Source organism: Phalacrocorax aristotelis, chromosome 1 (assembly GCF_949628215.1).
Source record: "Phalacrocorax aristotelis chromosome 1, bGulAri2.1, whole genome shotgun sequence".
NCBI lineage: Eukaryota > Metazoa > Chordata > Aves > Suliformes > Phalacrocoracidae > Phalacrocorax > Phalacrocorax aristotelis.
The window spans coordinates 139,583,652-139,603,811 of NC_134276.1; the positions used below are offsets into that span (position 1 = coordinate 139,583,652).

Here is a 20,160-nt window from a genome sequence, read left to right on the forward strand (position 1 = left end):
ACGCAGTGGCAGAGCAGGGACTGAACTAAAACCTCCTGTATCCCCATACAGTACCTTTAACCCAAGCCTATCCTCCCTGTCCAGGACAACAAGCATATCCACCAGGCTGGTATATTTTTATATGCAAGGCCAGCATAGAAGATATAAGACAAATAAAACAAGATCTATGAGCTGGCCCAGTTTTCTACAGAAAGGATGCCACAAATACCTGTCACACCAAATCCAATAGGGGCATATGTACCAAGTTCCCAGGAAAGCTGCGGTGAGCATGGATCATAAAGAGCTAGCATTTATGGACTGAATGTATCATTTCAGTCTTTGCATGTTTCGAGGACACAATTTTAATAGATAATTGAAACTCTGAGATGACTTCTAGATCAGGCACGTGGGACAAACTTCCTCCCTGACCCAGAGAGGCTTCACGCTTTGCTGCATGGTTAAACAGGTCCAGACCGTCTGTCAGCATCACCAGCACAGAACAGCATAAATTTACAAAGAATGTGGGGGGTTTGGCATTCAGTGTTCTCTGTCTATCTCAGAAGACTCAATACATGCAGGTGCCTCCTTTCATTAAAGCAGCGTTCTCCTACAATTAAACCTAAACGGCACAGCCAAGGTGTGTTCAGAAATGCAAAGCAAGCCATAGCACAGTTGGCAGTCCACAGATGACAGCAGCGGGGCCTCACGCTGATACCAGAAGGCTCATTCAATACCTTCAGGCAACAGCTTTACCCTTCACACTAAAAGAGCAAAATATGCTGCTTCAGACCCTTGGTCTCTTCTGGCATAAGAAAAGGAGAGATGGCTTCTCAGCACAAGAAAAACCACTTTTTCCTGAACCAGTGACTACTTTTCCTGTAGCTACCCTATCTAACCTAAAGGGACAGTTCTTGTAAGGAAAGTAAGCGTGAATCTTTAAAAGCTTTGTTTCTGATGTCAGGTAACACAGATCTGGCCAAAGCTTTATTCAGAGCTTCATCAACGCTTTAATCCCAGATCAACTGGCACTGCCACTGAAAAAAACATGCCCTGCCTTCCTCATGTTCCCAGCTGCTCATTCCCACCTCCACACCACGCTCTGCGTTGTGCTAGCACAAGCTGCCCATTTTAATCCAGATCTGCTGCCCTATCAAGCGCACATCCACCCAAACATTTGTGCCAGCCCATGGGAGGAGGAAGGGTGGGACAAGATCTTTCAGGGTGCTACCACCTTATCTTGAATTAAGAGTCTTATCAAACTACTTCTTCAGCAAAATAACAACGGTGCACTCTTGCAGTGCATTTAAAGGATGGTTAAAAACTTGCGAAGTAACCAGCTCCCCATCAGCCCAAAGTTGGATATGGGCAAACACTCCTTCACAGACACACTGCCAGAGGCAGGGAAGGATGGTATGACTGTGTACAGCCAACCATAAAAGAATTCAGGAACTAGCAGGCCTAACCTAGGATGAATACCCAAAATCCCCACTCAAGTCACAATTTTCACTTACTTCACCATATCTTGAGCAGGACTCTTCTTCATATCATGCTTTAAAAGCCTCACCTATTACGATGCCAAATCCCACTGTACTTTAAAAGAAAAATGGTTATAGCATAGCCAGGCAATATAGTCCGCGACCTCCTACGTGCGCTTCACAGCAACAAACAGGGCAGCATTTAGGGAAATACCCTTACCCTGTGAAAGGGAAATGACTGAGCATACAAGTAAGAGGCAAAACAGGAGGAGGCTAGACACCAGTTAGCCATGGGAAAAACAAACATCTCAGCACAAATGACTTATGCCTGGAAAAGTGCTTGGCATTCGGGGCTTCTTAACAAGCCCACAGCCATAATAATTAACAATGGACAGCAGCAAGACCTGAGATGGAGAAATGGAGGGAAGGAAGTTAATGACCTGGCCATGCGAGCAGCCTTCTACTTTTGCACACTGGGATCTGAGTGCTGCCTTTTCATTTTAGGCAGATGCTATGCAAGCCAGCAGCAATAGGAAATCATACAGGCTAAGACTATCCTTTTATCCGACACACTGTTAAGAAATCAAAGTTAAAGTATTTTTCATTAATGGTCTAAATCACTCCAAGTTTACCACTGTACTGCCATACAGATTATCAAACCCTCACCTTTTCTTCCACTGGAAGGAGAAGATCAGATAGAATACCGCTGCTTTCTAAAACCAGGCACATCATTTAGCTCCTATTTCAAGTGACTTGAAGAACAAATGGACTTTGCAGTCTCCAAGGGCTGTGTTTTCCCAGTAGCTTTGCCACCACCACTTTTAACTCCTTAAAACATGTGAAAGATGAGGTAAAACTTGAGGTACAAACCTGAAGGAAAATACAGCATCGTGACTGTGCGTGAACAAATAGGCTATCCATTTGGAAATGTGAGAAAGGGGCAGGCTGAGCATTGGAAAAGGCAGGCATGAGAAAATGTAGCCCTGCTTCACCAGCCTAAAACGAGAGCTGCGTTCAAGAGTGCATTGTTAACTGTTCGTTTGTCCACAGATGGCATTCCAGCACCCACTCCTGCAGCATCATGAACCATACTGATACTCAAAGCCTGAGTGGGAAATTCAGGAGTTAAGTAGTTGAGTTCAAACAGCTAGGATATCAGTAACTAAGAAATTAAAGATGATCTATAAAACCTGGACAAATAATACAGCCCCTGGTCACAGGATCATGTTACTGCTGTGCTTGCACACTGGGTTAGGAAAGTGCATGTCCAGACTCTGCATGTGGTACACAGACATACTTTAATTCACTTTTGTATGGAATGATAAAGTTAACTTCCTTGTTTAACATGAGAAAACAGAATCCCTTTAGCATCTTCAGAGAATTTCTGCTTCTGTTTTACTATGTTGGTAGCGGGTATAATGTCTTCAGGCATTCAGGCTCTATAGCCAGCACTGGAGAACAGCAAAGGGAGAGCCTAGACCCAGAGGGACCATCCAAGCTGGTGCAGTGGGACAGGACCTCAGGAGACAGTTAAAGGTGAGCAGGTTGTACAGCACAGACATCACAGCTAAGTTCAGTCTAAAAACAGGCAAGTAGGCACCACGTGAGCGCAAGCTGCTATGATATCTGCCTGCTGTAGGACACCATTCTTAGATGTAGGGCTTGGTAAAGGACACACAAGTATTTGCGGGGTTGTGGGGGTTTTATTCCACCTTTTAGCCAGTTCACTTTTCTAGTTGTAATTGCCCACTAACTGCACCACAGGGCAAGCACAGTTTCAGAAATAGCTCAGCTTGCACTGAAGGAAAACATTTGTGTACACAGGGTCCCACGAGAAGATCCTGACTGCTGGCCCACTTGATTCCTAATCATTATGTGTAGAAAAATGGAGTCCAGGTACTCAGTAAACAATACTTCCCCCTCAATTTTCTCAGCTTTTAAGTACTTGAAAAGAAGAACCAGGGATTGAAAGGCAAAGAGACCAAACTACCAAATCAAGATAGTCACTCCAAAGCAGGTTTCAGGCATGCTGATGGAATAAATTAATAGAAGTGCTGGAATTGTCTCTGTATTGTATAACACCTGTTCATTAGCCACACAGTCATGCGGTTATGTGTTTGTGCCATCCAAACAAATGTGTCCTCATCTTGCAAGGAACTGCGTTCACTTGTCTCTGTTATCAGCCATCAAAAGAGGTGCGGCTGACACAGCACATAGCATCTGAATTATCTAAGAATCGAATTATTTTTTCCACCCTCTGTCGGCCAAATCTTGGGAAAAACCTGGAGAAATAAAATAGGTCAGGGCACTTTATGCCAATAAATGACATCACAGCCCAAGAGGAGAGTCAAGGACAGGAAAATCCCCAAGAATCTTCTTGAACAAAATTCACTGAGAAGTCCTTCATAACCTGAAGAACATTCGTCTCATGAATTTCAGATGGTCAGGTTACCTCTGCTGAGGAAACATCACAACAAGATCAAGAAACACAGCAAAAGGTCTGATTCACATGAGAGGTTCTCTCAACTGTTATTTTTCCACTTGTCAGAGGCATCTGTAGAGAGTCCAGCACCAAAGTATGAAAGCCTTAAATGAAAGTGGAAGAACAGAGTAGTTCTGGTCAGCCCAAACGTGTAAGCTAGTACCACATCTCAAGCAACACCCAGCAGGAAATGCTCAGGGTAAGAGCGTAAGGAATAAACTCTCCCTTGCACACTCCCCCAGCAACCCACAGGTTAGGGGCTTTTGGAGCCAAGGACTGCAGCTGTATCTTTGCAATTAATGGTCCCAAAGAGATCCATCTAGTATGAACTGCCTTTTGAAGCCAACTGCCTGTTTGGCTCTCCATTACAACTCCTGGCAGTAAGTTCAGTAACCTCACTATACATTGTGTGAAGACATACTTCCCCCTGTTTAAAAATGCCAGATGCTTCCACCTCATCCTGCCTGTTCCCACATAATGAGAAATAACCCTTCCCAATTCAGCTTCTCCCTGCCTCTCATGACCTTCTAAAGCTAATTTTTATGATTTCCACATGAGTCTGCAATGGACCCAGCTGATTGCAGTTGCTGCCACAGCAAGCTCCTCCCCTTCACTTCTTCATCCCTTCACTCTCAATCCCACCCTATTTCCCTGGCTCCTGTTTTCCATCCTCCACTAACCTCCAGTCCCACAGCTTAGAGTAGGTGTATAGAAATATAGATACCAGATCTCTGTTTGAACCAAACAGCTCCCTATCTACATAGGTGTGGAGAGCCAACCCATATCAAAGCTCACATCTTGCAGCAGTGCCGAATATTGTTAAATTTCTTTGTGTCTGGCTGTGACAGTGGATGGGCTGAGAGCAGCATACTCTGGGAGCTCTGGTGGAAATCAAGACAGAAGCTCCAACCGTGAAGTGCAGGACTGTTCACCTGGACTCTTATCACCACATGCCTAGAAAAACCTGCAGATGACCAGTTTGTTGGAGCTTTCAAGACTATGATAAATTTTCTCAGAAAACATCCAGGGACAAATTCTGAACAAAAAAAGACTTTTTCAAGCATATGTGACTATTTTATTTCCAGAACCATAGATACCAACCAAGCCATTCATTTTTGAAAGCAAGTAATTTGAACAGTGGGCAAGAAAAATTTTGCTGACCAGTCAAAACTGTTCAAGGCTGGCTCTGTTTCTCAGGCACTACATGGAAAGCAACCCAAAATTGAAACTTACTCCATCCCAAAAGTTATCGTTCTAACCACCTCTACTAATTAGTTCCCTTAATTAATTTTGGGGTTTGTTGGGTATTTTTTCCCCTTCAGAAGATGAAAATGTAAATATGCATATCCTCATTATAATGCTTAAATTTAAACATGCTCTCAATCCAAGCCCTACTCCAGGCCAGCTGCTCAGTGTCCTTTGCATGCAAGTTATCGAACGAGCTATCTCAATGTCTTCAATCCACAGCTTTCACACTTTCTTCACCATTGTGCCAAACATCTGCCAACAACCTGGATCTACCTATGTTTATTTTTTAACTGATGTTAAGAAAGTGACAGAAATTTAGTTGTCTGGGGGGAGGGTTTTCCTTTTTTTTTTTTAAACAAAAATTAGGCCAAGGCCCATACACCTGAATAAGTATTTTGCATATGAGAGCGTGCTCTGTGGACCACTGATGGAAAATGGACAGGAAATTAGGAAACTCTAGACTAGACTGAAGGAAACTAGCCCTCTCTCCCATCAGTATTTAAGTTCACTTTATAACTGGACTAGCTGAAGTGACAGTGACGTAACTCTTCACCTCCTAGGACATGCAGTAGGACCGTGAGGTTCTCACCCCAGCAAGCAGGAAGGGCAAGCATGAGCAACCAGACCAGGCAGTCTAAGCACAGCATCATCTGCCCAGCAGATAGTAAGGGGGAGTCTCAGGTGGGCACCAGGCAAAGGGCCTAAGGAGACTGCGTTAGGAGACCGTGTTAGGAGACCACAGCATTATTTTGCTGCAGCTTTAGTTACTAAGAAACTACACAAAGCCACTCCGCTCCCCATCTGTGAAGCAGACAATCCTATTTCCCTGCCTCACAGGGAACTGGCTGTGACAACAAACTTATTACAACATTGAGCTAATGGAGACTTTTGAGTATCTCAGAAAGCATAAAGACACCCCTACTACAGGACGCAAATTAAAACCTGTTTTTTTTCAGAGCCTTTTCTTTCCAGGAGTACTAATACTGTAAGGGTTTTGGTTTCATTTGCATCTAGGAGACTTGTTCTGCATCTATGATGGCTTCCCCCTTGTTTGCAAAGCCAAACCTTCATGCTAAACTGGAGAAATACCCCTCACGTCAGCTGATCTTTCCATTGCTTCAGCCCTCCATGGTTAAGGAAGGTGGGTCTCATCACTAAAGCATTAAATGCTCTGTATAGAGGATAACACGCAGAGGACAGAAAGAAGTTCTAACTAGCACTGTATTCAAGATCCGCCATGGCATTATGTCTAAACCTGTATAATTTTTCTAAGCCACTACTTTTACAAATTCAATTTCAAGGTTGGGGTTTTTTTTTTTTCATTTAAAAAAACTGAAAAATGGGAAACAGAAGTGCATTGAGATCCAGTCATAACTATAATAGCAAATAATTTTAAAGGTAAATCCCAAGCACAAAACTTTTTGCCAAAGCACAAAAGAAAGTCCTACCATTTGAATGAGTGGGACCCACTATTAAAACACCTAGACCCTGCGCCTGCCAAAGAGCCAACCAGCTTTTTGGCAGCAGATACAGAGAGAATATTTTCTTCTTTCAGTTTAGTCAATTAGATCTTTACAATAACTAATCTACCCAAAGTTGGAAAACACTTTGGAATTGCAGAAACAGGAAGCCCGTCTTCTTCCTCCAGTCAACAAATAAAAGTGAGGGGTGAGGGAGCAAAATCTACTAATACTAGATCAGCATGACAAGAAACAATACGTGCAATTTAAAAAAAAACAGTATTTCATTTGAATAATAAAAAAGCTTGTTATTAAGTAATATTACCTCAAGATATACTAGATACTTCCTTTTCATGTACAATTATTTATTATTTTTTTTAAGAACTACTTTTAATGCTCAAGGTTTTGATGGGGAGACAGCACTTGTAATTACATTTCACTGCAACACAAAGTACAGTCTATCATGAACAGCATGTAAAATTAAAAAAAAATCAATCATCTAGCAAATGAAGTAATTTGTCATTTTCCAAAATAAAAACCTAACCAAACCTGTATGAGGCTATCCAATTACTTAAATAGAAATTTGTGGACATTGTATAGATTAGCAGAAAGGAGAACTAAATTTAGGTTAAAGGCCATATTTAGCTGCACATCAGTGGCTATCCAGCAATGTGAACCATTCTCTATTTAGGAAAAATAACTAAAAAGTACACATGCAAAAAAATATTGGAATTGATTCTGTGTACGCATTCTTCTGTTTGCCATATTAAAAAAATTTTAAACTAATCAGTAGGGGTTTGAAGGGACCTCTGGAGACCACCTTGTCCAGCCCCTCTGCTTGAGCAGTACACCTAGAGCATGGTGCACAGTACCACATCCAAGCAGGTTTTGAACATTTCCAGAAGAGACTCCACAACCTCTCTGGGCAGCCTGTTCCACAGTAAAAAAGTTTTTCCTCATATTGAGATGGAACATCCTGTGTTCCAACTTGTGCCCATTGCCCTTGTCCTGCCATTGGGCACCACTGAAAAGAGTCCAGCACTCCCAGGTCCTTCTCAGGAGAGCTGCTTTCCAGCAGGTCAGTCCCCAGACTGTTACTGGTGGATGCGGTTGTTCCTCCCCAGGTGCAGGACCTTCCACTTGCTTTTGTTGAACTTCATCAGGTTCCCCCTGGCCCAACCCTCCAGCCTGTCCAGGTCTCGCCAAATGGCAGCACAGCTTTCTGGTGTATCAGCCACTCCTCCCAGCTCGGTATCATCAGCAAACTTGCTGAGGTTACACTCTGTCCTTTTGTCCAGGTTATTGATGAATGTATTGAACAGGACTGGACCCAGCACAGACCCCTGGGGAACACCGCTAGTTACTGGCCTCCAAACAGACTCTGCCCTGTTGATCACGACCCTCTGAGCTCTGTTGTTGAGTCAGTTCTCAATCCACCTTGTTGTCCAGTCATCTAACCCACACTTCCTAAACTTACCTATGAGGATGTTATGGGAGACACTGTCAAAAGCCTTCCTGTAGTCGAGGCAAACAACATCCACTGGTCTCTTCCTAGGAAAAGAAGCTACATTGCTTAGGACTCTGGCTTGGAAAGGAGACTGCTGAGAGAAGTATAACAGAAATTTGTAAAATCATGTAGTAGTGTAGTATGGGGAGCAATTATTTCTGATAGTACAAAACTAGAGCAGGCAACGAAATTACCAGCCAGCAAGATTAAGCAAGTACTTCTTCCAACTGTGTTCAGTTATGGAACTCACTGCTGCAGGGTGCTGTGAAGGCTAAAAGCATAAATGAATTTTTAAAAGATGGTAGAGGAATATGGGGAAGATATTAAGCCTAACAGCTGGGGGGCGGGGGGGGGGTGGGGGGAGGACAGACCCCTGTAATTACACAGGGGAAAGATTGCTTTTTCTGTCTGTTAAGTCGTTCCTGAAACAGACACTTCTTATCTTTTGGGGACAAGATCCCAGGCAAGATAGACTTGTTCTGATGATGTGTAGGCATTCAGATACTTCATTGTAAAATGTTAAACCGTGGAAGACTGGTCTCAAGTGCTTATTAGTCTCCTCTGGATTGTTTTCCTCAGCAGTCCCAGTTTCAAGAACACTAGTTCATTGTAAGTGGAAAGGCAGCTAAGGAAGAATTTGTGTCTGTGACTCAGATTTGTGAAGTCAGGATTGCTAGGACTAGCAAGAGATTGGCTTTGTTGCTTTAATTACCTAGATTTAAATGAAAGAGGGGAAAACCTTCAGGGAATACATGGAAGAGGAATTACAGATCAGCATTTGAAAAAGGGAAGTGTTCTGGTAATAAGGAAGAGACTTTGTTTGCTTCCAGGAGCCAAATGTGGTTTGACCTGTGCCTTTCCAAAGGTCTCCCAGTTCCCATTATCACCCATGTGAAATGTGTCCCTGAAGCATTAACTCTTTTTCCCATACACAACAAATGGTGTAGCAACCAGAGCTTGAAGCCATGGGCATAAGAGCTGCTGCTTTCACCGGCTGGCCAAATGTTGCAAGCAGTCAGTCACTGAACTGTCACTCTCACTAAGAAATGCTGTCATTCGTACAGACCTTGCATCACACTTTGACTTCTTAGGGGACTGACCTGCTGGAAAGCAGCTCTGAAGAGGAGGACCTGAGAGTGCTGGTGGACAGCAAGCTGACCCTGAGCCAGCAATGTGACCTTGTGGCCAAGAAAGCCAATGGTGTCCTGGCCAGCATTAAAAGCAGTGTGGTCAGCAGGTCGAGGGAGGTTATCTTCCCCCTCTACTCTGCCCTAAGGAGGCCACATCTGGAGTGCTGCATCCAGTTCTTGGCGCCCCAGCCCAAGAAAGACAGGGAGAAAGACCAGAGAGCCCAGCAGAGAGCTACAAATTTCATCAGGGGGACTGGAGCAACTCTCTTATGAGGAAAGGCTGAGACCTGGGTTTGTTCAGCCTGGAGAAGAGAAGACAGAGGGGGGATCTTATCAATGCTTACAAATACCTGAAGGGCGGGTGTCAAGAGGATGGAGCCAGACTCTTTTCAGTGGTGCCCAACGAAAGGACAAGGGCAATGGGCACAAGTTGGAACACAGGAAGTTCCACCTCAATATGACGTAAAACCTCTTCACTGTGAGGGTGACAGAGCAGTGGAACAGGCTGCCCAGAGAGGTTGTGAAGTCTCCTTCCCTTGAGACATTCAAAACCCACCTGGATGAGGTCCTGTGCACCCTGCTCAAGCTGGGGGCGGGGGGGTTGGATGAGACTCTCTCCAGAGGTCCTTTCCAACCATTCTGTGATTCTGTGAAGTTTCCCCAGGCAACTTCACTGCTCAGTTCTGTATCTTTTTCAGTGCCACTACAAACCTTCCTAGTAGTCAGGAAAACACACTGTAATCAGAACTCATGCATGGCATGGATTCACACTAAAATATACAGATAATTTCTATTTTACTCCCTGTACCTTTCCCACTACAGCTTTGCCTATTTGACCTGAAATTGAAAACTAAGCTCAGTTTTCCCTTTTATTCACCAACCAAATAATTTCCTAAAATACAATCCCAGCTTCCAGACCAGTTCTGGGAGGTCTACCAGCAAATAGGACCAAATGGCTCAAGCAGACCTTCTGCTTAACAGGAAGAGTAAGAGCCATGAGAGAGCCTCACTCAAATCTACCACAGGGGATTGGGGGGGAAAACACTGCACTTTCTCCCCACTTCTTCAAGCCTGCAAAACTCAGCCACTGCCCATCAACACGGTTCAGTTGGCTGTGCTAATTGGCTGTGCATATGCTATTAATTCACTCTCTTCTTACTTCGAGGTTTAAAAGAAGTTGTAATTTGTCCCAGTTGGGAGGTAATAAAAGCCAGCGCAAGGTCAATCATGGATGGCTTTGATGACTCAGCTGGTGTGAGGTAGCTTGCTAAAGACACTATCTCCAGTGTGTTTGAGCCCAGTGTTTACTGTACAATGTGCAATACATATCTCAGGTCTCATGCCATGAAGTATTTTACAGCCCATAACCTTCTTCCCTGGAAGCCACTTCCACAGTCTGCCCCAAGCCCTACTCCAGAGAACCCATTTGCTCAAGCCATTTGACAGTGACACAACCACTCAGACTGCCAACTGAGAAATAGTTTTTTTACACCCATCAGCAGTCCTGTTCCTGCAACCTGGTGCCCTTCCTGGCACCCTGGGACTTAGCAGGAACAAGTGCATCCTCATCCCTCTGTGAAAACAGTTCAGCCCTTCATTTCCTCACCCCCAGGGAGATGCAGGTTTGGCACTTAATACACAGACCCAAATCAGGCACCTGGGACCTACACATGCCTACATCAGACTGCCCGACCCAGCACAACGGTGCTCTAAACTGGAGGGAGCTGGTCCTCTGGAGCTGCGGTGAGGCTGCTGAGACCAGAGCCACCACAGTAGAAAGGCAGTGGCACAGCTGACAATGGCCCAGCAGTGCTACACCCCCATCACTCTGCAGGCTTCAAGCTGCAGCTGGTCTCACACAGCGGACCCCACTGGAAATATCCAACCAGCTTCCTGTGGATGTGGCAAGGAAGACCCACCTGCCAGGGCATGTTTTCTCCGGTAGCCTCCAGTGATTACTGGGTCCAACACCCTCACCCCAGAGCCTCTGGTTCCTTGTACCCTACCACCTCTAACATCAGCTCCTGGGCAGGTCTGAGAAGGCTTGGCTTTGCCCATGTGTTTAAGCACAAGGCAAGTAAGAAGATGAGAACTCGCTGTTCACGAGGGAACATGGTGAAACAACAATCTCCAGTCCTAATACACCAGAAATAAAAAGGATTACTTCTGTCACAGGGGGGAATCCCAACACAGACCTTAGCGAGTTCCTAGAAAGTGGGTAGGAGCTCCCCAATATTGCAGTAATGCTGGGTTTGCTCCATTTGACCTCTCCAAGCACATCAGCAGAGCTTCTCAGTGCTCCATCAATGACAGAAAATGCTTTTATGGGAAATCCTTTTTAGGAAAAAAAGGAGCAAGAGAAAAGGAAAACGTTTGCAGACACTGAATGCCTTGCTGTGGCCCTACTAACTGGATAAATCTGTCTCCGAGTTCTAGTACTACTATCTCTGGCATTTTTGTTAAACATTTCATTTATCTGGAAGAACTCCAAGCTCCTAGATTTCCACAGAATCCCATATCATTTAGAAAATATTCCCAGTTTCTGTTAATAGATGTTTTGGAGGATCCTACTAAAGGTATAATGGAAAAATCACTTCAGCCATACTCTGCCAAAATTCAAACTACACGGAGAATCTCACTCTCTGATGCATTCCATCAGTTTTAAGGATACTCTTTACTGGATGCCAGTTGGTTCTCTCCAGATTAACCTCTTGAGATTTTTCAAAACAAATCTTCATCAGACCCTACCTGAGCCAGCCAGAAAAAAAAAACCACCAAAAAAAAACTATAAAAGCAGACAAAAAACACCCAGGCAAAACAAAAAAAAAACAACAAAAACCCCCACAAAACAAAAAACCACCAAGAAATCACTGATCATTCCTATTTATAACCACATTTAATTTTAAAATAAAATTAGAAATCCAAACTCTGGATTTCGTATTAGCCAGCTGTTAATAGTTTAACATGTAAAGCCTGGTTGTCACATTCAAAATATTTTTGTGGAATTGTACTAACACTTAACTCTTGCAGTCACACCCAGTGCTACTCTTGGCATCATACACATCTTTAAAGTGATTTACAATGCTATTTATTTCCATGTGCAAACATTCCATAGAACACCAACATAAATACCACAGTGAGAATCTCTCTCTCATACCCATTCTCCCTCCAGACTGTCCTGACCAGGACAGCATTTGCAAACTGTACAAGAACAATACTGAAGCAAAGAACCTGCATGTGGCTTAACAAGGAATAACCTTTGGAAAATCATTTAGATGAAGAATCATTTATAGCTTTCCTTAATTGCTATACCCAGTTCACTCTGGAGCTCAGTAGCATTACAGAAGAGAAGCAATACCATCTATCAGTGAAAAGCTTAACACCTTTCAAAATCCTTTATTTACCACTGCTCCAGACATTCCATAAACAAGTTCAATTTCAGCTGGAGTTTTCTGCATCTATTTTCCTGCCAGCAGTGGCATTTTCGGAGGGGTGGGGGGGTGTGGTAGGAAATCAGTATAATCTAGGCTTGAGTTCCATATGTTACTAAAGTAGTAGATAAACAGAACAGTTGTCCTCCGTGCTCCAGCAAAACACTGCCTGAAGACAAGTCAGCAGCACCAGAACCAATATGGTCTAAATTTGGCTCAGGCTGTAGACATTAAAAAAAAACAACCCACAATAGCAGGAATCAATTGCCACAACTCTGCTGTTAAAGGCACAGGAGTTTTGGTGGCCTGTCTGGTCTCTTTGCTCAGGCTGAACCTGAGCATGTACCTGGGCTTGGTTTGGCTTCTTCACGATTGCCTGGAGGAACATCCCACCCATGGGCTGTCCTGGGTGGCCTCCTTCCCTCAAGAGGCATAGGGACACTTTGCAACCTAGAAGTTAATTGTTGTGACAATGCTAGCAGCTGACCACCAGCCACTGCCTTTGCCAGTGAGTACTCCTTTGTCAGACGGAGGCATATCTGATCTAACAGAGAGGGATGCCCTCCTACCTCCAGGAAAAAAATAACACCTGGGACAACCAAGTATGCAGCCTGCTCTGCATTCAGAGAGCTCTGGGAAGGACAGTGGTCAGGGGAAGGCAGTGGGGATTGCTACGGCAGCCACTTCTGGCTGCTGTCCCTCCCAGGCGCTCCTGCCCTGGGCCAGGAGCAGGATCATGGCAGAACAGCTGCGCCTGCACCTCATGCCTGCCTCTCCCAAAGCCAAATTCAACGTGGGCTGGGGGCACAGAAGCACCACCCTGCCCATGCATGGCTTATCCAGCCATAGGGACAGGGTGAAGCAGTAATACCTTGCTCTCTCCAACTGCTCAGCAGAGGTAGGCAGCCCCTACCAAAAAAGCCAACAGCCAAACAACAACCACCCACCCCACCCACCCACACCATATGAACTAAAAAGCCAGGAACAAATCAGATCAGCCTGTCACCGATTTTTGTAATAAACACAATTTGTTTCCATGCTGCGTTACAAGTACTAAGCTGCACTACTGCCCTGAAGAGGTAAGTTCATTATTATTTTATGCCTGTTTCACAGATAGGGAAAGCAAAGGCCAAAGCAAACATTTTCAGAAGCACTTGCTTTTGCACTGCTGTTGCTCTGGGGATGCCCAGCTGAAGGCACTGAACCACAAATACTCCAAAACAAGTGCATGCAAAAAAAGCCAAATTAGCCAATTTTTGCATTGTAGGTCCGAACCACACTACTAGCCAAACACACAGGTTGCCTTAGCTCTCCTTTCTCGCAGTAAGCACGTTATTAGGAAAGCTTTTGTCAGAGGACTTTAGAAGGCAAGCTATCACTGGTAAGCACTCAAGGACCCAAATAACTTTTTGAAAAGGCAGAAAGCTCACTTCTGTGTAACTGTACAAGACTTCATCTCCTGCTTATCATCACTTCTATCAGAGTGCTGCTTAGCCACCTCCTTCCAAAAGGTACTTTGAGATGCAAAGTGTAATATGCATGTAAATTATCATTAAAGTATCCTCTGCTTAATTGGGGCATTCAGATTGGGGCTGATATTTTAATGGGTTGCCTCCCAGGAAACTGACTTCACCTGTAATGACACAGTGAATAGTAATGACCAGTGTTTAATTGGGGCAGCGTTAGTAAAATTTTCCTTCAGAGGGATTAAATTTAGCTGGTGCCAAGGAGTTAAGTGATTAATCAGGTGTTAAATAGTATGTACTTCTAAACAATGCTCTTCTCCCATTCAACCCTACACCCACTGAACTTAATGAGAGTTTTGTCATTGACACTAACAGAAGGATCCTCCTCCTAGTACACAAGTTCCCTAATAAACATTAAGGAACACACGGTGCACTAACAGACACTCAGCCTTGGTTAAGGGTAACAGGATTCTGGCTGCATGGTGCTGAACAGTCCCTCAGCATGGGAAGCCTTCGGTGGGAGAGAGCTCTTTGCAAAAACAGTATCAATGAAGTATTAGGAGCCATAAAGTACCAGTTAAAAATTAAGTAAATCTGGGGAAGCTGGTTAAGATTGAAAGCTAAAACACTATGCTGATTCTTTGCCCTTTGGTTTACATGATCAGGCTTTTGCCCCCGCCCCTTCCCTTTGTTTTAAATGATTACAAAGTACATGCTCAAATCCAAAACAAGCACTAGCGAGACAAGTCCTCAAGCTACAGGGTTCTGTGCAGACTCCTGCAGCGCCCATGCAAACACAAGGGCCACTACGTACAGCTCACTGCATGAGAAAGCACTCACATCCACCAGCACAAAGCTGCATAAAATCCCCACTGCAGCCAGCTGTGAAACCCGACTCACAGGAAGGCTCCGTGCCTTCAGTACTGCCCACAGAAAGCACTCTCAGCTCAAGCACCGGCCAGGCACACGCAAGGGAGCCTGGGCTCAGAGAAGCTCTGGTCTGCAAGATCTTAAGCAGCTGATTTGGCCCCCCCATATTCCTAGTTTTAGTTCCACTGCAACCCCACACTTGTGCCAGCACAATTGTTTGTATGGTCACATGGTAAATCAGACTAAGCAACTGAAAGTACCAGATTTATAAAAAGGAAAATAAATTAAACTGCACCCTTTGGGACCCTTCTATTTGGAGGCTGAACTTTGAGCCTTCGTATTGACACCACAGTGATATTTCTCAAGGTACTATAGTTTCAGGGGACAAAAAAAAATAGGGGGATCCTCACAATCAGAAACCTCCATGTGGTTTTAAACAGAACTTATCACACATAGACCTTAATTAATCACAACAATCATCACCTGTGTCCAAACTTCTAGTCCTGTCTCCCTTGGAGCTTTTGCTCTTGTTTGAGCCTTTGCGAAGATGTTTACACTCTCCCTATGCCTCAGTTCTATCCAGGGGAGGAGAGGTGAGGCCATAAGGATCACTTGCCAATACTGTAACGAGTGCCAGCGTTGTGGCAGTATTTACAAGAATATAATCAGCTAACTACTATGGCTCAGGATCAGAGGAACAGGTTTACTACCAACCTAGACTAGACATCCCAACAGCTAGGATGAAAAAAGTGTCCGAACACGACAACCACACCAGATGTCCCTTCCCAATGCACCTTGGAGTCAAAGCCCTCAGGCCCTCTCAGGCTGGAGTCTGCCACAAGCCCAAAGCCTACCAGGTCACGCAGAGAGTATGCTGATGCCCTAAGCTGTAGTGAACACTGAGGGTCCAACCTTCACGTTCATCTCTGACCCCCAAGATCTTGTTTTCTAAACTCCAGCAATGACTTCTCTCTGCAGCTTTAGACTCTTTACACACACACTTAACTTCCTTGCCACAATGGGTCTGCTTGCCATCAGACAGGCAAGGATGCACCCAAGTGTTGGCAATATCAGGATACTAGCATTATATTTCTCCTCTCTCAGAGAAAGAGTTAATGTAAGTAAGCACACATACTTGCCGCAAAGCAAACACATATTAATATACAATCACACATACATACTGATAAGTACTTAACATGAACTGAGATATTACTGCAAGTTTATATTGATTGCCAGTAGTTACATATATACGAACAGTTCACCTCCTCAAAGTTTTCCTGAATTTTTTTAGAGCACTTCTCTAATAAAGCGAGATAGGGAGACCAATCACAGAGCAAGGCAGGCATAAACAAAGCACTAGCCTTCACTCCCTCCGCTGAAGCTTTCCATGGTTCATCACCCCAGCTGCAGTGGCATTTACTGCACGCACCCTTGCCCCATACTGGAGAAGGGAAAAAATCCGTAAATACAAAATACATCCACCAGCATCACCGCTTCCAGTTCACAGGCTCCTACTGAAACTCTGCAACACCCTCGCAGCACAACACTGGGCTACTTTTCAGAACGACACAGCAGATCAGCAGCAAAGTTTGAGTACAGTGTGGAGCTCGCTCCTCTGCCTCGACCTCATGCTCCGTGCCCCACGCTGGACCAACACGCTGAAGAAATAATCAGTCATACCAGTATAATCACACTACCATTTAAACAAGTCCTCTTAAATCCAGCTGCTGATCGCAAACACCTTTAACTCTGCCTATTTGAAACAAGAATCTGAAAAACAATGATAGTTAGAGAAACTGAAGAGAAAGTTACTCAGAATGGTTTGACTGGTGAAGAAATTCACATTTCCATCTGAAAATAGGTACTTTCCATATTTGAAACTATTCAAATAGTCACCAGAGAAGCCAACAACAGTAGTTTCTGCCTTCCGACAAAGATAACTGCAAGGGTCAGCATGTAAACAAATCCCACATTAAAAAATAGAAGTTCAGACCACGACGTTTAGGAAGTCACTTTAAAAAAAGTTTCCCAAGATCTAAGTGTAACAAAAAAATTGACATTTAATCATTTCAGGACTCATCTAGAAGTTTGCTTGGCTCTCTCCTGCTATGTACCTGATCTCTTACAGTAAGGCTCTATAACATACCTTAGTGAAGTTAGGGAAGGACCAGTTTTACTGTTCCTGAAATTAGCAGTAGTTTTGTTGCTGAATTCAGTAAGAGCAGAGGTAAGCCTCATATTTTCAAAGCAACTAGGAAACACAACTTATATGACACTACTTTTTTTCATGACATTCACTTGTGTTCTTCTGTCCAGAGAAGACATCCTACCTTTCCACAGGGTTTACTAGAAAAAAGGGTATTTATATTTCAGGTTTTTTATATATAGGGATCTGCTTAGTTAATTGTATGCATTTTGCCTACATTAGCATTTTGCCATACTGTAATGCACATACAATACCCTATTATCCAATTTGTCCGTCTATGTCACGAAAACTCAAACTAGACTCTAAGCCACGAGACTTCACGGGACACAGGCCTGAACACATTTAACTCAGCAAGAGAAAAATACTCCCAGTTGTTTTCAAATTGCGGTCACACCGTATGGAACGCAAGACTCCCAACTGTAAACGTACGCACACACGCACAGGACAAGCAAACAAAAAAGCGTCATGCTTTTAAGCTGAATAAGTGTTTATTCCAGGCTCTTCTCCTCAGAGGGAGTCTGGAAGTCACCTTTTCCTTGCAGGCAGGGAGAGACAACCGCTTAAAACAGTCTTGGACAAGAGTTAGTCGCGAGCAGAAGGGAGATTCCAGGCTGGCAACAAGGCAAAGCCACTCCTGAAGAAAATGCATAATTGAAACAAAACCGAGGGGTGAGGGAAGCAGAGAGGAAAGCACTATTTCTAGCGGGCTGCTAGATAGGAAGGGTCCGGACAAAAAAGGAAACTCAAATTTGTTTCCATTGTCTCAGCTTTATACCGCCCCCACTTAAAACGAGAAACTCCACGGGGCAACCCCTTCTTCAGCAGGGCCGAGCCCCGGCGAAACGCATCCCCCAGGCCCTGGCAGTGCGGGGCCGGACTGCGCAGCCCTGCTCCCTACCTGCTGCCGGGCACGCGATGCCGGCACGCACAACGACTGAAAATAAGCAGTAATAATACGAATATTACAGGAGAAAAAAATAAAAAACACGCACAATTTAAAAGCAAAAAATAAAGCCCCACAACCCACTTTTTGGTGGAAGAAGAAGCAACAGCAGTATCTCCCCAACGGCAGGAAACTTTCCGCGGAGTTGTGGTGGGGGGACGGCGGGCAGCGCGCCCCGCGGGAGGCCACGCCGGGCTCCGCGGCTTCGGTTCAAGCGCCCGACTCCCGCCGCCACGACCCACGCCGCAAAATCTCGGCGGCAGCTCTACAGTGCCTGTCCCCCCGGGCCAGCGCAGGGCGCCCACGGTGACCGACGGGAGCTGCGTCCGCCTCCCGCGGGGCCCGCAAGCCTGAGGGACCCCCGCCCCCACCCCGCACGCGTAGGGGGAAAACAAAACAAAACAAAATAAAGGGTTAGAAACAGTTATTTTCGCCCAGATAACCCTGAGCAAAACCCAGCGCCCGCCGCCTTGAGGCGCCGGCGGGCGCGTGCGGCGCTGACAGGGGCCGGACAGACGCAGGGACGGACAGAGGGACGGGGGTTTACCTTGATGCAACACTGAGCAGGAGCCTCAGACATCTCTCAGGAGGGAAACGGCGAAGCCCGGCGGGGCGGGCGCGGGCGGACGGGAAGTTCTCGGGCTTTCCCCACTTTCCGCTCCTCTCCCGGCGGCCCGGCCCCGGCCCGGCCCCTCAAGGGGAAGTTACTGCCGCCACCATCGCCCGGCGGCGGGCGCGGCGCGGCGGAGCTGCCCGGGGGAGGCGCCCCGCCGCCGGAGTCCCCTCCTCAGCGCCGCCGCCGCTCCTCTGAAGGCGGGCGATCGCTCCCGCCGCGCTGCGCCGCTCCGCGCGCGCCTGTGGCGCCGTGTGTGTGTTTGCGTGGGGGGGGGTGGGGGGGGGGGGTGTGGGTGGGTGTGTGTGTGTGTGTGTGTGCGTGCGCGCGTGCCGGCGCGCGCTCTGCCCCCGTGAGCCCCGGGTGTGAGCCGATGCGTGCGCGCGCGCGCTGCGAGGGAAGCGGCGAGGAGGGGGGGACGGGACGCAGGGGGAGGGGCGGGCGGTGCCGGCGCGGCCCCGCTCCCCGCCGGTTTTCCTTCCTGGAAGAGAGAAACCGAAAGGCGGCGGGGGCCGGGCCGGGCCTGGCCGGGCGCTGCGCCCCGCCCCGTGCCGCTCATTGATCCGGAGTTTCGGGGCCGAAACTGACGTGGGTTCCCGGCACCCCGCACCGCCCCTTAAAGGGGCCGCGCCGGCATGAACAGCCGCTGGCATGAACGGCCACCACCATCACCGGCAGCGGCGGTGGGGAGGGGCGAAGGCGGGGCGGCGGCAGTGCCCCGCGGCCGGGGCGGGAGTGCGGCGAGCCGCCGACGCCCTCGGGTGCCGATGCGGGCCGTCCAAGGCCGGTGGGGGGGCTGGAAGGGCGCAGCCGGGGCGCGTTGTGTTATTTAGTGTCATTTGACATCGTGGGGAGTGCCGGGGCGGCGGGCCCTTTAAACGCCGCGGCCCGGTACCGGCCTTCACCACCGAGCCGGGCGGCGCGATGGGCCACCGGGCGGGGGTGCCGTACCGCGGGCAGCACAATGGCCTTTGTTCCACCGCCGGGGCTGCCCCTTTAAGAGCCCAGACCAGGAAATGAGGCTCGGGTTACCGCGGGGCACGGGAAGTCCGGGGCGGGGGGGGGGGGGGTGGGCACTGCCGGCCCGTGTTTCCTTCTTCCCCCCCCGCCCCCTCAAGCTCCCCGCGCGGCCCGGCCCGCCGCACCCCCTCCCCCCCCCCGCCTGTGGCTGCAAAGGGACAGGGGCCGAGGCGGGGAGCGGGAGGTCCCCGTCGTGTTCATGTCACCCCCGCGCCGTGTCCAGGCTCCCCCAGCCCCACCGGAGAAGGGGAAACTGTCGCCAGCCGGCGAGGGAAGCCCCCGGGGCTCTGCCCGGGTTTAGACCTCGGGTCGGGTCGCGCGTAGCTCGGC

General features: G+C 46.9%; 1 protein-coding gene across 3 annotated transcripts in view; it reads right to left on the reverse strand.

Annotated features, from left to right (window-relative positions):
• The window catches only part of ETV6 (ETS variant transcription factor 6), a 147,755-nt gene extending 128,424 nt beyond the window's left edge, over nucleotides 1-19,331 (reverse strand). For 2 of the 3 annotated variants that reach the window (XM_075112139.1, XM_075112130.1), the window contains exon 1: nucleotides 18,745-19,330. In XM_075112139.1, coding sequence (XP_074968240.1) covers nucleotides 18,745-18,777 — 33 coding nt within the window. In that variant the 5' untranslated portion in view covers nucleotides 18,778-19,330. Of the gene's footprint in view, nucleotides 1-18,744 lie in introns of all 3 variants that reach the window. The other variant, XM_075112149.1, reaches the window with a different exon arrangement.
• Between the last annotated feature and the right edge of the window lie 829 nt (nucleotides 19,332-20,160).